Here is a 16,627-nt window from a genome sequence, read left to right on the forward strand (position 1 = left end):
ATAAGGAGTAAATAACTAGCCGCATAATTCTTTCAAAGACTTCTTCTTCGGGCACTTATGGTGATGGTAACGATCACAAGTATTATCGCAGAGAGAGCATACACAGTTCACGGTAGGTGTATGAAACTTGGTTGTGTGGCAAACTTTATGTTGAAAACCATGTACCGCAAATCTTCTAACAAGATGACGTAACTCGTAGTTGGAAATTGACCATTCTCTGCTGATCATAGCGTCAGTAGTGTAAAAGTCACTCCAAATCTCTGCTTTTTTCGATAATCCTCTTGCAGTAGTTAGTGATAAGGCGTCGTTGAAGGTAGATGAAACACAAGCACAATTAAACCTTTTCTCCCAAGTTTTATCACATACAAATACTCTCGAACGGAATAAGTAGTCGGATGCGTTCCCTTAGCTCGGAGCTTCCCGAACCCAAGCAAATAATTACGAAGGGACCAGAGTCCTTTTTTTCTCTGACATTATCCGATGCGCTTCCTGATATTGGTGGGTAGCTGGTAGTAGTAGGCTGAGACGTATATTCTCAATGAAGAAAGTCTCCTTTGTGAGCTGGTATACCAGTCTTGATAGAGCTGTAATCCCTACTCCGGTTGCTCTTTTTGGATATCTCGCCTAACTTTTTAATTTCTTAGTAGCTCATTTGCTGTTAATTTCTCCCATACGATGCCAATTCCATAGGTGGCGATAGGAGTGATCACAGTCCGGAAGATTACCACTGCTCTTTCGATTGATATGCTTTTTATTCATTTTATATTGTACATGCTTTGATTGCTGCTGATGTTCTATCTTTAATATGATTGGTGAAGGAAAGAAGGAAGTCATTGATTGGAGTGTGAATCCCAGATATTTAAACTTGTTCACAATTTCCAGCGGTTCTTCCCTAATTTTAAAACTGCGTCTTTAGCCACTTTTCCTCCTCTTCTGAAAACAATTTGTACAGTTTTCTTTTAGTTTATCATTAGTTTTTTCCCATTGCCCAATCCTTTAGACCTCTCAGTATTTTTTGGAGGTCCTCTTTGGATATGGATCCTATGGCCGTATAATCGGCATACATTATCAGCAAGGTCGATGGTATGTCTTCTATAACGTTTGTTATGTCTGCAGTCATAACATTGAATAGAAGTGGACGTAGGGGTTCTCCCTGTGGCACTCCATTCATATGCAGCAATTTCTAAGATTTGGTTATACCATCATTTATTTCCAAAAGATTGTAGTCTAAGATCGTGTCTATGATGTTTCGAAGTTCGTGATTTCCGATCAACTTCCTCAGTTTTAATTTCAGTAAGTCCCTGTTGATGAAGTCGAAAGCTTTTTCGTAGTCCTCCAAAACGACGTAGTATTTCCCATTTTTGTCTACTAGGACTTCTTCTATTTTATCTTTGAGAAATTCCACTGCTTGAGTTGTACTCCTCCCTTTCTGAAATCCAAATTGGTGTTCCGGAATGAGTGGATCAACTATTTCAGTGAGATGATTTTTATTGTCTTTGTGAACTATTTGTACACATTACTTCCCAATGCTATTCCTCTATGGGCACTTGTGTTGTCGGTGCTTTCTTTTCCTTTATATAGCATTTTCAGGGTTGCAGTTCTCCCTGCATCTGGGATTGTTGCTGTCCGTAGGCAGTAATTAAACAATACTGTCCATATTGGAAGGAGGTCACATTGTGTTTCTTTTAAGTGTTCTATATACATTTTGTCCAGTCCTGCTACTTTTTTGCTTTTCCCGGCATTGATTGTCTGTTTTATTTCTTCTTTTGTTATTTCCAAGCTGAGTGTAGATATTATTGGTAATCGTGTTATCGTTCTTTCTTTATTTTCTCTGTTAAGCACTGTTGTGAAATGTTTTTCCCAACTTTCCATGGGTATTTCTGTGATTTTCACGGATTGTTTTATTTTCAGGACGGCAAAAGTGTCTGTTTTAGCTTCCGATATAAGTTTATTGGCCAGAGCTTCAATATGCGCTGCTCTCTTATTTCTCAGCAGTGTTCTGTATTATTTTCTCCTCGCCGCGTAGGTCTTGAAATCTTCAGTTTTCTCTGCTGTTCTAGCTGTGTGAAGAGCTTGTAGCGTGATCTTTCTTTTGACATAGCATTCCCTGTCGAACCATATTTGGGGTCTTCGTTTCTTTATCGAAAAGGTGGCTCTCTCTATTAGGGATGTCTCTGCATCAATTGCCTCGTTTATTTGACCCTGATGTATTAGATTCCTTGCTTTCTCAATTTCTTCCGAGTTCTTTATTATGTCTATGTCGAGCAGTCTTGAAAGTTTCGTATCATCTGTTGTATTGATATAGGTTTTTTATGTTCCCGTTAGTGCTATTTCCGTTAGTATTGGGATGTGTTTTCTGATTGGGGCTGCTCCTGTCGTCCATAGGCTTACCTGCTTCTTTAATTTTATCTTTTCTCCTTTACAGAAAACCAAGTCTATTGTGCTTGGTTCCATTGGGTGCGTTTTTAGTTCTTTCCGGTTGATCAGTCGAAAACCTTCTTCCCTTAGGGGGTCGACGACCATTTCACATTTGGTATTTGGTTGATCGATCCTACAGTTGAGATCGCCAGCGATTATCACATTTTCTTCTTCTGATGTCTCTTCTATTACACTTAGAATCACTTCTGTCACATCTTCTGTTGATTTATCAGGAGACATATAAATTCCTATTACAGTGATATAGAGTGTTATAACGATAATGACATTTTCTTTTTTGAGCACTCTCTTTACTTATTCGTCTCCTGATGATGTCTGGAAGCCATTGCCTATTGAAAGGTTGTCAAAGGAAGTAAAATAGATCAAATGACGAAGTTATATGGGCATCTCTTTCTTTATGTAATAGTGAATTCAATTTCCCTGTTAAATTTTAATTCATATGTAATATTGCGTTGCCGACTCGCTCGGTACAATATCAGCTTTCTTGTTATCATAATTATAAACCATTGTAAAATAATCTCCTTTGTGTAATGCTATAGAATGAGAAAGCAAGAAATGCTTATCAAAGTTGATCAGAAAAATGATTCTACCCTTTACTGAGGTAAAAATATACTTCCGTTGCTTCTATATTCCAGAATTCACAGCAACATTTTATAGAAAAATAATAATCGGCAGAGCAATAAATGCTGTGGCTTTCGTAGGTATATAGCTGGACTGATAAATCAAATTCGTTAACAGATAATTAATTGTTCTCAAGAATTTGAAATTTCTGTTTTAGTGTTATCGGTTATGGCTAATGAAGTTGTCTTTCAATCATTTTCCTTTTAATAAGATTTTACACTCATTCGTCTGCTGATGATTTCGGGAAATCCTTGCCTATTGGAACATTGTCAAAGGAATTAAAATCGTTCAAATGACAAAGTCATATGAGCATCTTTATCTTTATGTGATAGTGAATTCAATCACTCTGTTTGTTAAATTTGAATTAAGATTTAATATTTAACATTTATTGTCTTTAAAACATTCTCTTGTTGTACTAATTTGTTTTACGCTTTATAGTTACTCAAATGGGTGTATTTTCACGTTCACCATTTTGTTTGGGCAGGGCTGGCAACTGAGCATTTTTGTGTTGCGTAAATAAACTAGATGATAGCGTGTAGATTGTTTCCGTTGATTAATCTACTCTACCTTAAAAGTATACATTTGACACAAAATGTGTATATTTCCTTTTTTGATATGTTTGTATGAAGCCTCTTCTTTGTATTGAACACGTTTACTGCTACCAGGGTCACTGGGAGGCCAAACTATATTTAATATTTTTAAAGACTGTATCATCATGAGTTTTTGAAGTTGGGAGGTAAGATATCAACTGCAGGATGGGTTCGTTTCCCTCCGTGCATTCATTTTTCTGCACTCTTGGCCCGCTAATTCGAGACGGATTTATCGTCGAACTCTTTAATTGATATGGTGACATGTTTAACCTGGTAAAGCAAGCTTTGCGATGACAACCTCTGAACACACAGTTTACATAGAGGTAAATTTGTACATACCTTTTTACTCTCCTAATTGTACAATTTGTAGTTTTAAGTGCAAGATAATGATTAGTTCGATGTGTAAATATTTGTATAGAATAGCGAAAGAAGAAAAATACGTGTATTTTTCAATTATTGAAAGGCAATTCGTAGGGACATTTATTTGGAACTGACTTTGCCCAGTGGCTTGTTGTAAATGTATGTTCTGCTATTAATACATTTTACCAACTACTAACATGTTGAAGTTTTCTTTTGTTTCCCAACAAGTTAATTTTAAACAATTTATTGATCACGGTCTTTCGGGATATTGTGGTAGTGCGTTTCCTTATTGATATAGATTTATATATGTATAGAAATTAACCTCGTTTTATTGTTTATCTGCTCGTTTTAGCAGTTGCATGTTACGGATAATATTATAAGCTTGCTGATTTCATGGATAACTTGTAGGGCTGCTAACTTCAGCATGTGTAATGTTCCTATATTGTATCATGCATGCAAATACAAAATGAGTCTACCCTGTTATACATTTATTGTTTATATAGTTACAATTTCTTAATGGACATTTATTGAGTAAATATGTTGAAACAAATACCCCTTTTTTACTCATACTTGAGGACATATTCATTTTCATTTAAGATATTTTTGGAGCAGAAACACAGAAACTTCATATTGGATAATATCCAATTCATAATAAATAGTATTGCAATTAGTGGTGCCTCAGTAACTATACCATAGCATGATTATTTATGATGATACCAATTTTCATTGACCTGTCAGAAATGACCAATGAGTGAAGCCACAAGTGGTCATTATACTAACAGTCTAGAAATGAATGGTATCGATGTTCACTGTATTTGTACAATTTTTTTTGTAGTACTTTGAATTTAAACATATATATTACTGTATAGTAGGTTGGCAACAATTTTTAAGAACAGTTTAATTCACTGCTTTTTTCTCTTGCTATACCTGTCAACTTGATTGCATTGGTTTATTGGTTGGGTTTTGGGGTTAAGAATACCTATGTATATTGCTTTGTTTGCTGTGCATCACACCTACTGCTTTTAATAAAATGGGGACTTTTTAAAGGCCCTAATAATTTCTGCTCTATGGGTTTGATTCTATTTCCTTTTTATAATCCTTGCAGTTTCATGACAGCCTTTAAAAAAAATTTACCCTAATATATCCCTTTTAAATGTTATATCGAATTAGAGATGTAATTGAATTGGTTCTGCTTAGTGTATATTTTATTGCTTAGACTGAAATGCAGTAGTCATTACCGGAAAGTAAATTTAAAGCAAATGGAAGTGCATATTTACTTCACTTGACCGTATCTTATTAAGTTGTTCATATTTTTCTCCATTTAAGTTGTATGCTCCAAGACTAATTGCTTTGAATTTTTATTGCATTAAAAATTTAGTATAAAAGGTGCTTGTGTGGGTATTGAGAGAATTCTATTCTCTTCTTATTGTTTCAGGTCAAGAAACTAAGCGAGATGACTGCTGATACAGATCGGGAGCAGAACTCTGCTCCCAAAAACATACGTTGTTTAATATGCAACAGCCGTTTGGGTGTCTCTTCTCGTAACAGTTGTGAAATTTTTCATAAAAATGTCTGTACTTCTACAACAGAGAGACCTATATCATTCATTATTGGAGCCGTGTTAGAACATGAAATTAGTGAAGATACAGTACATAGTAATGTTATTTGTAAGAAGTGCTTCAAACTGCTTGATGAAGTTGATGAAATAGAATCTAGGTTAGCTGAGATTAAAGTGGAACTGACTACTAGTTACAAAAGAACTATTAAAATACAGACTGAGGGTGAGAAAGAAGAAGAGGACGATGATCGTAAATTACCTCTGAGCTCTGATGATCCAAATATTGTCAAGCAGAAGATGTTGGCAAGATCTCGTAAGAAGCCAACACCTAAAAAAATTAAATCGTCTCAGTCAACTGGTAATAGTGAAGAAGAGTATGAACAGAAGGTGAGTGATATATATTTTTGTGTGTGTGTGTTTTGTCAAGTAATAGATTCTCTTCCCTATTCATAGTATAAATTTTCAGGAATGTTATCACCTGTATATAAAATAACATGTTCTGACTGACTGACTGATTCATCATCGCTGAGCCAAAACTACTGGACATAAAGAAATGAAATTTTGGGGATACATTTATATTACAGTGTAGGTGCTCACTAAGGGAAGATTTTTGGATATTCCATCAATAAGGGGGTGAAAAGTGGCAGTAGGTGTGGGTGGTAAATTTTTCAAATGAGTATATCTATATCTCAAAAACTGAAGAGTTTACAGACGTGAAAATTATAATTGTAAAAGGAGCACTCGAATGAGTATTAAGTTTGTTGTCCCAATTTACATTGTGCTGTATTCTGTTAGAGTCTTTATTCTGTTCTTGCACTTTAGCAGATGGTAGCGGTCGCACTTTCCCTTACACAGTGTACAAACACAGTCATCTGCTGGGTTGTGGAATTTTGTCTTTGCGCATATTTTGTGGTGGAAGCCATGTATTGCATATCTTGTTATGACATGTCTTTGCTCTTGAAGTTGATTGGTCCAGTTTCGATCGATCATGGCGTAATTTCCGTAGAATTCGGGGTGAAAATTGGTACATAGAATCTCCTTTAAAAATAAAGAAACACGTGGTTTTTTTTTTGTTTTCAGAAAATCTACTTAAGGGGGTGAAAAGAAGTGAAAAAGGTGAATTTTTAAAATGAGTGTATCTCATAAACTTAACATGTTACAGACATAAAAAATTGGTATTTAGATCTCTTCTTAAAATAATAATAATAATAATAAAGAGGAAAAGCACACAATGTGCAGGAAAAACAAAAAACAAATAGTTAACAATAGTTATTAGGATAGTCACTGTCCCTCACTGCAAAGCATTTTGAATGAGCACTTCCTTTCACTGCATATCATTGCATGATATCGATCACAGCTTCTGTTACACAAACACAGGTGACATCTGGATTGTGATATTTGCTGGTCATTCACACTTTGAAGTGGAAGCCATGAACGGCGTAGCGTGTCACTAAATGTCTCAGCTCATAGTTCCCTTGTTGCCAATCGCTGTAGATCATAGCGTCTGTAGTGTAGAACTCGGACCATATTTCATTTTTCTTTTTCCAAAGCACTTCCATGAGGCCTTTATATGCAGGAGTTGCTGGCAAAAGTAGCTGTAGTCGTAGTTCCTCAATGTAGAAAGGCTCCCTGGTGAGCTCGTATGCGAGCCGAGAGGGTGTGAATTTGGAAAGGCATAATAAATTTTTTGAAAAGTAGCCTTCACTTTCTCAATCTGTTCCAGATTTCTCTGTGTGCAGTGTATCCAAATTAATTCTAGTCCATATGTTATGATAGGAGTGATTTTAATTTTGAATAATTTCATTGCCGTTCCAATTGATTTTTAAAATGAATATATCTCAAAATCTTAAAATGTTACACACTTAAAAGTTGGTACTTGGAATCTCCTTTAAAATTACAGAAATACACACAATAAAATTTTGTTTTCGAATTCAGAGAGGACTGTTTTTCACATGTCGCATGCTGCAGAGTTAGCTTTGCCAGTAGCCTGGTCACCTTAGCCCCAAAAGGCAATACCACAAACGTGGTTTCAAAGAGGTTCTGGGGTAAATGAAACTCAATTTTTTGGTGAGTTTTTATATTTTAGGGATTTTCAGATAATGTCTTCGTGCAGTATCAAGGAACATTTAATTGTATCAAATTACAGAATCCTCGTGAGTGAAGCTGCGGCTAACAGCTAGTTTTGTATATAATTGGTAAAAGATAATTGAAGAGTGAAACTGTTGTGCATTATCTCCACTTAGCTTCCTCCAGCATGCTATGACAAGCCGTATAGTTGAGGTAGGCCTAATGGGTGGGGACTAAGGAGAGCACATTAATCCTCTATCACAGACATACATAACAAGAGCTGCCATTACATACGTGTGGTCTCTGATACCAGTGCTGCATTTAGTACTGTTAAAAATCAATCAATACTGATCTGCATTTAGGGCAGTTGCCCAGGTGGCAGATTCCCTATCTGTTGCTTTCCTAGCCTTTTCCAAAATGATTTCAAAGAAATTGGAAATTTATTGAACATCTCCCTTGGTAAGTTATTCCAATCCCTAACTCCTCTTCCTATAAACGAATATTTGCCCCAGTTTGTCCTCTTGAATTCCAACTTTATCTTCATATTGTGATCTTTCCTACTTTTATAAACGCCATTCAAACTTATTCGTCTACTGATGTCATTCCACGCCACCTCTCCGCTGACAGCTCGGAACATACCACTTAAACTGTATATAGGATAATATCTTTTGTTTATTTCCACCTATTCAATACATTACAAGAAGTTGGCATTTACTTTAAAACATTATTCAGATGAGACATGTTTCGCCTCTCACTGTGAGGCATCTTCAGTCATTATCAAAAACCTTATTATTTTACCAGGCATCTGGTTAAAGATATTCAAAAATGCGTTTGATGATTATAAGAGAGGTAAAATTTACGTTAGTTATAAACATGTTCATGAAGTAACTAAAAATCTAATATATTGATAAAAACATATGTAGTTCTTTGTTGAATAGGACTTGTTTGATTGTACTATAGTAAAAGAAGGTGGCTTGAAGCCGTAGCCATTAATAGATGTCTAATACATAGCGGAAGGCATAAAATATCAGTTCTATGAGAATATACCTTACATTCAAATGATACTAGAAACTAGTGGATTCAAAGGTAGTAAATATAAATTCGAATCCCACTATCGGCAGCCCTGAAAATGGTTTTCCGTGGTTTCCCATTTTCACACCAGGCAAATGCTGGGGCTGTACCTTAATTAAGGCCACGGCCGCTTCCTTCCATCCCATCGTCGCCATAAGACCTATCTGTGTCGGTGCGACGTAAAGCCCCTAGCAAAAAAAAAAAAGTAAATATAAAATGTTCAATGAAATAACTATAGATCTAATAAAATGATAAACACATATGTAGTTCTTTGTTAATTAGGACGTCGTAAGATTGTACGGCTTAAAGCCGTAGTCATAATACTCTTCAAAAGTATAAATTATTTACAATCAACGTTTTATAAAATATATTGTCATCGAAGAAGAACACAACAGCTCTCCAACCTTCACGTCAGAAAACCATACCAACGTTGAGAATTTCCACTCATCATCATCTCTGCAACTTTCTTTTTACAAATTAGGCCAACTATAAACATCTGGTGAACTTCTTGTCAACGCAATCTTGCCGAATAAATCTAAAATAACGTACGAAATGTTGACCAATAAATATCACGGACAAACGCATACCAACGTCAAGTAACTTTTGTCAAGCAATTGGAATGTTTTTCCTTCATATTTTTTATACTAAGCTGTATATTTTGACTTATATCTTTTTACCATATATTTAGCAGTTATTTGACCTACATTTCAAACTTTGACTACGGCTTTAAGCCATCAACTGTCTTTTATAGTCACATGACGCCTTCATTTTTAAATGTACCTCTTATGAATCTACCAGTTTTTATGTATCAATTGTTTGTATTATATATTCTCATTGAACTGTTTTCATATGCCTTCCACTATGTATTAGACATCTATTAATGACTACGGCTTTAAGCCGTACAATCTTACGACGTCCTAATTAACAAAGAACTACATATGTGTTTATCATTTTATTAGATCTATAGTTATTTCATTGAACATTTTATATTTACTACCTTTGAATCCACTAGTTTCTAGTATCATTTGAATGTAAGGTATATTCTCATAGAACTGATATTTTATGCCTTCCACTATGTATTAGACATCTATTAATGACTACGGCTTCAAGCCACCTTCTTTTACTATAGTACAATCAAACAAGTCCTATTCAACAAAGAACTACATATGTTTTTATCAATATATTAGATTTTTAGTTACTTCATGAACATGTTTATAACTAACGTAAATTTTACCTCTCTTATAATCATCAAACACATTTTTGAATATCTTTAACCAGATGCCTGGTAAAATAATAAGGTTTTTGATAATGACTGAAGATGCCTCACAGTGAGAGGCGAAACATGTCTCATCTGAATAATGTTTTAAAGTAAATGCCAACTTCTTGTAATGTATTGAATAGGTGGAAATAAACAAAAGATATTATCCTATATACAGTTTATGAAACTTTCAATACGGACGAAAAATGATTTTCATCACTTGTAACATACCACTTAGTCGAGCAGCTCTTCTTCTTTCTCTCAATTCTTCCCAACCCAAACATTGCAACATTTTTGTAACTCTACTCTTTTGTCGGAAATCACTCAGAACAAATCGAGCTGCTTTTCTTTGGATTTTTTCCAGTTCTTGAATCAGGTAATCCTGGTGAGGGTCCGATACACTGGAACCATACTCTAGTTGGGGTCTTACCAGAGACTTATATGCCCTCTCCTTTACATCCTTACTACAACCCCTAAACACCCTCATAACCATGTGCAGAGATCGGTACCCTTTTTTTACAATCCCATTTATGTGATTACCCCAATGAAGATCTTTCCTTATATTAACACCTAGATACTTACAATGATCCCCAAAAGGAACTTTCACCCCATCAATGCAGTAATTAAAACTGAGAGGACTTTTCCTATTTGTGAAACTCACAACCTGACTTTTTACCCAGTTTATCAACATACCATTGCCTGCTGTCCATCTCACAACATTTTCGAGGTCACGCTGCAGTTGCTCACAATCTTGTAACTTATTTATCACTCTATAGAGAATAACATCATCCCAAAAAGCCTTACCTCCGATTCCACTCCTTTACTCATATCATTTATATATATAAGAAAACATAAAGGTCCGATAACACTGCCCTGAGGAACTCCCCTCTCAACTATTACAGGGTCAGACAAAACTTCACCTACTCTAACTCTCTGAGATCTATTTTCTAGAAATACAGCAACCCATTCAGTCACTCTTTTGTCTAGTCCAATTGCACTCATTTTTGCCAGTAGTCTCCCATGATCCACCCTATCAAATGCTTTAGACAGGTCAATCGCGATACAGTCCATTTGACCTCCAGAATCCAAGATATCTGCTATATCTTGCTGGAATCCTACAAGTTGAGCTTCAGTGGAATAATCTTTCCTAAAACCGAATTGCCTTCTATCGAACCAGTTATTAATTTCACAAACATGTCTAATATAATCAGAAAGAATGCCTTCCCAAAGCTTACATACAATGCATGTCAAACTTACTGGCCTGTAATTTTCAGCTTTATGTCTATCACCCTTTCCTTTATACACAGGGGCTACTATAGCAACTCTCCATTCATCTGGTATAGCTCCTCCAACCAAACAATAATCAAATAAGTACTTCAGATATGGTACTATATCCCAACCCATTGTCTTTAGTATATCCCCAGAAATCTGATCAATTCCAGCCGCTTTTCTAGTTTTCAACTTTTGTATCTTATTGTAAATGTCATTGTTATCATATGTAAATTTTATTACTTCTTTGGCCTTAGTCTCCTCCTCTATTATCTCGACATTATCCTTGAAACCAACAATCTTTACATACTGCTGACTGAATACTTCTGCCTTTTGAAGATCCTCACATACACACTCCCCTTGTTCATTAATTATTCCTGTAATGTCCTTCCTGGAACCTGTTTCTGCCTTAAAATACCTATACATACCCTTCCATTTTTCACTAAAATTTGTATGACTGCCAATTATGCTTGCCATCATGTTATCCTTAGCTGCCTTCTTTGCTAGATTCAATTTTCTAGCAAGTTCCTTCAATTTCTCCTTACTTCCACAGCCATTTCTAACTCTTATTTCTTTCCAGTCTGCACCTCCTTCTTAGTCTCTTTATTTCTCTATTATAATAAGGTGGGTCTTTACCATTCCTTACCACCCTTAAAGGTACAAACCTGTTTTCGCATTCCTCAACAATTTCTTTAAACCCATCCCAGAGTCTGTTTACATTTTTATTTACAGTTTTCCACCGATCATAGTTACTTTTTAGAAACTGCCTCATGCCTGCTTTATCAGCCATATATTACTGCCTAACAGTCCTATTTTTAAGACCTTCCTTTCTATCGCATTTATTTTTAACTACCACAAAAACAGCTTCATGATCACTAATACCATCTATTACTTCAGTTTCCCTATAGAGCTCATCTGGTTTTATCAGCACCACATCCAGGATATTTTTCCCTCTGGTTGGTTCCATCACTTTCTGAATCAGCTGTCCTTCCCATATTAACTTATTTGCCATTTGTTGGTCATGCTTCCTGTCGTTCGCATTTCCTTCCCAATTTACATCTGGCAAATTCAGATCTCCCGCTACAATCACACTTCTTTCCATGTCGTTTCCCACATAGCTGACTATCCTATCAAATAATTCCGAATCCGCTTCAGTGCTACCCTTTCCCGATCTGTACACTCCAAATATATCAAGTTGCCTATTATCTTTAGAAATGAGCCTTACACCTAGAATTTCGTGTGTCTCATCTTTAACTTTTTCGTAGCTTACAAATTCTTCTTTCACCAGAATGAACACTCCCCCTCCCACCATTCCTATCCTATCTCTACGATACACACTCCAGTGCCGTGAGAAAATTTCTGCATCCATTATATCATTTCTCAGCCATGATTCAACTCCTATTACAATATCTGGTAAATATATATCTATTAAATTACTTAATTCTATTCCTTTCTTTACAATACTTCTACAGTTCAGAAATAACAATTTTATGTCATCCCTACTTGATTTCCAGTTCCCTGTTCCCTTATCACCGCTCCCTAGGCCATCCCGTTTCCCTGAATGTACCTCCCTATTACCCTTCCAAACAAATTTCCTAACTTATATGTACCACTGCGGTTTAAATGAAGGCCATCTGAGCGCAGATCCCTATCTCCTACCCACCCATTAGGATCTAGAAATTTCACTCCCAGTTTCCCACATTAAGAAAACAATGGATATGAAACACATTGCGTTCCTTCACCCAATTAATTAAAAACAAGGATGTAGTTTATTGCCGTCTCTTCAATCAGTCACTACTGATCTGCATTTAGGGCAGTTGCCTGGGTGGCAGATTCCCTATGTTGTTTTCCTGGCCTTTATTTAAATGATTGCAAAGAAATTGGAAATTTATTGAACATCTCCCTTGATAAATTATTCCAATCCCTAACTCCCCTTCCTATAAACGTATATTTGCCCCAGTTTGTCCTCTTGAATTCCAACTTTATCTTCATATTGTGATCTATCCTACTTTTAAAAACAGGACTCAAAGTTATTCATCTACTAATGTCATTCCACGCCATCTCTCCACTGACAGCTCGGAACATACCACTTATATTTGTAGGATGCTAATTAATTTATTATTTAACCACCTTTTCAATACATACATAATACAAATGTGAAGTCACAACCTGACTTTTAACTCTGTTTATCAACATACCATTTGTTGTGTGAGATCAGTTAGTGTAACCTCTTTGATTCTTGTTTCTCCTTAGATTTGTTTTTGAGGGCTTTGAAATAAGCAAAGAAACGCATTTCAAGAGAGTAGATTGGGATCTTTTGTTGTTTTACAAAGATGAACTACGAATCGTTGTACAGTGCTAAATCAAAATGTTGTTATTGTAGCATTAAAGAGTGTTTAGTAGCGAGAATAAAGGTAGTTTTTTTCCCTCATTTTGGCGACCGCGACAGGACAAGGCTTAAAATTGCAATGGATAAGGTAATGAAAGTTCGTGCGATTCATCGACGTGCATATACGCGGATTTACAATAAGATCGTCAACAACTTAGAGAGTGAAGAAACAGATCCTGTTGTCATTGAAGCGGACTTTAATTTACTGCAGGAGAAACATCAAGAACTACGGACACTGGACCAGCAGATATTCGATTTGATGTTGGAACAAGATATGGATGAGGATGACCTAGAGAAAGAGGTTAGTGCCACTGATGATATAATTTGTAAATTTAATAACGTGCAGATTAAGGTAGCTGCTATGTTAAAAGAGAGAGAACAGCAGAATACTATCAGTGAAAGTGCCCCAAGTGTTGACTCATTTACTCAAAGAACGTATAGGTTTCCACTTCTAGAACTTAAAAAATTCAGTGGTGAACCGAAGGACTGGTTACAGTTTTGGGCCCAGTTTGGAAAAATTGATGAAGATACCAGTTTAGATCCCTCGGATAAGTTCCAGTATCTTATTCAAGCCATTACTGAAGGCTCTCGTGCCAGAGAAGTGGTCAGTAGTTATCCTGCTACTTCTGAGAACTACCCTAAGGCTGTGGAAGCATTAAAGTCCCGTTTTGGGAGAGAGGATGTATATAAGTTAAGAAAATTGCTTAGGCTAGTATTGCAAGCTAGTAACCTATCCTCTGGCATGACCTTATGCTCGTTATATGACCGGCTTGAAAGTTACTTAAGGGCTCTGGAAACTTTAAAGGTTACCACGGATAGGTGTGAAGCAATGCTTTTTCCTCTCATGGTGTCTTGTTTGCCTGAAGAACTTCTACGAGCATGGCAACGATCTCTAGCTTCACATCAGCGAGAGGCTAATACACAGGGCGAGGACCCCGGAAAGGCTCGGCTGAAACAACTCGTGGACTTTCTAAGATCTGAGGTCGAAAGTGAACAGAGAATTTATATGGCAATGGCTGGTTTCGGTCTCAGGGATGTGGATAAATCTAGAGCGAAAGTCACAAAGCCTACAGCAAAAGGTGCAGTGAGGCAATCCATATTTGTTTCAAATGATATTCCCACTGCTGCAGGGCTGCTCACCGCCCCTAAAGAGGAGAGGATTTGCCTATTTTGTTCTTCTGGTCACAGTTCTCAAGATTGTATTAAAGATCAGGACTTGTCTTTATTAGAAAGACGACAAGTAGTGGATAAAAATAGGGCATGTTTCTGCTGTCTGCGAGTTGGGCACCTAGTTAAGAGATGTAAAAATCGTCCCAAATGTGTCATTTGTGGAAAGGGGCATTTTGCATTAATGTGTGGACAGATTCAGAAAGAGTGATGTGGCAAAGGGGATGAAGTTGCTCGGCCAGTGATCCAAAATAATAATAATAATATTAAAGACGAGGCCCTCGCCCCTGTAGCAAATCATTGCAATGTTCTAATGCAAACACTTGTAGTTTATGTCAGAAGTACCGGTAATAATCGAATGCATAAGGCGAGACTTTTGATCGACTCAGCATCTCATCGCTCATATATATTGGCCAGCACTGCTGCTGAAATGGGTTATGTTCCACGCTCTCAGGACTTAATTCAGCATTCACTGTTGGGAGGAGCTACCACGGAAGTCGTGCAACACAATGTTTTCACACTTTACCTTTTTAAATTGGACTAATCATACCATTGCCATTTTGACGTGCTTGGACAACGAATGATCTGCGGACGAATTGCTCCTGTTTTAGATGGCCCTTGGATACAGGAACTTGCTTTGCAAAATATAGAGTTAAGTGATGTTGGCTCTTCGGCAGATATTGAGATTTTAGTTGAAGCTGATTTTGCTGGTAAACTTTGGACTGGTAGACGGGTACAATTTAGTTCAGGACTAGTAGCAATGGAGACAATTCTTGGCTGGACATTGACAGGAAAAATTCCTGACATCACACCCAGTAATGAGAATCTAGCCATGGTGGTATCTAAGCAAGTTAACCAAAGAAGCCACCATCACAGATTTGTGGACTCTAGATACTTTAGGGATTAGTGATCCATCTGAGAAACTCCAGATCTGAGATTGAGTCTACTACACAGCAACACTTCCTTGATACAGTATCATTCAATAAAGAAGAGCGTTTTGAAGTTCACCTCCCATGGGTTGAGAACCATCCTCCACTGTCTGATAATTACCAATTATCACTGAAGAGACCGGTGTCTACTGTTAAGAGATTGAAGACTGAAGGTTACTATGATGCTTATCAGGAAGTACTAGATGATTGGCTGAGGGAAGGGGTGATAGAAGAGGTGCCTCCTCAGGAAATGGACGTTCGTTGCCACTATTTGCCTCGTCGTCACGTTGTGAAACCTGGATCAACAACACCAGTGCGCCCCGTGTTCGATACCTTGTCTAAAGAAAATAAACAGCCCAGCCTCAATCAATGTCTTGAGAAAGGCCCTAATTTAATTGAGAAAATACCTTCCGTGTTGGCTCGTTTCCGACTGAAGAAGGTAGGAGTTGTTGGGGACATAAGAAAAGCTTTTCTCCAGATCAGCATTCGCGAGAGAAACAGAAATATTTTGAGATTCTTGTGGTTAGACAGAAATGGAAGTCTCAAGACATACAGACGTCGTGTTGTATTTGGAGTCTCTCCAAGTCTTTTTCTATTAGAATCATGCATCAAACTTCACCTTGAAAATACATTAGTGCTGTGTGAGGAAGGGAAGACACCCTGACCCAAGTCATTTGTGGAGCTTCTTACCCATAGCTTCTATGTTGATAATTGCCTTGCCAGTTTGGATGATGAAGAACAAGCTAAACAGTTTATTGATGTAGCTTCAGGTGTCATGAGGGAACGGCAATTTTGTCCTCGAGGGTGGGAGTTGACCGGAAGTAATGATGTTTCCGGACCTACCAATGTGTTAGGACTCTTATGGAACAAGTCTGACGATTCCCTAGCACTCAACATAGATAACCTTCTTTT

General features: G+C 36.8%; 1 protein-coding gene across 6 annotated transcripts in view; it reads left to right on the plus strand.

Moving 5' to 3' along the window:
- The first annotated feature begins 3,543 nt into the window (after positions 1-3,543).
- Positions 3,544-16,627, plus strand: part of LOC136858765 (zinc finger protein 543) — a 99,463-nt gene continuing 86,379 nt past the window's right edge. The window contains exons 1-2 of one of the 6 annotated variants that reach the window (XM_067138546.2): positions 3,544-3,970; positions 5,443-5,952. In XM_067138546.2, the coding sequence (XP_066994647.2) occupies positions 3,938-3,970; positions 5,443-5,952 (543 nt within the window). In that variant the 5' untranslated portion in view covers positions 3,544-3,937. Of the gene's footprint in view, positions 3,971-4,199; positions 4,284-4,519; positions 4,539-4,669; positions 4,804-5,442; positions 5,953-16,627 lie in introns of those variants that run through there. The other 5 variants (XM_067138549.2, XM_067138548.2, XM_067138551.2 and 2 more) reach the window with 5 other exon arrangements.

The sequence above is a fragment of the Anabrus simplex genome, chromosome 1 (genome assembly GCF_040414725.1).
Source record: "Anabrus simplex isolate iqAnaSimp1 chromosome 1, ASM4041472v1, whole genome shotgun sequence".
NCBI lineage: Eukaryota > Metazoa > Arthropoda > Insecta > Orthoptera > Tettigoniidae > Anabrus > Anabrus simplex.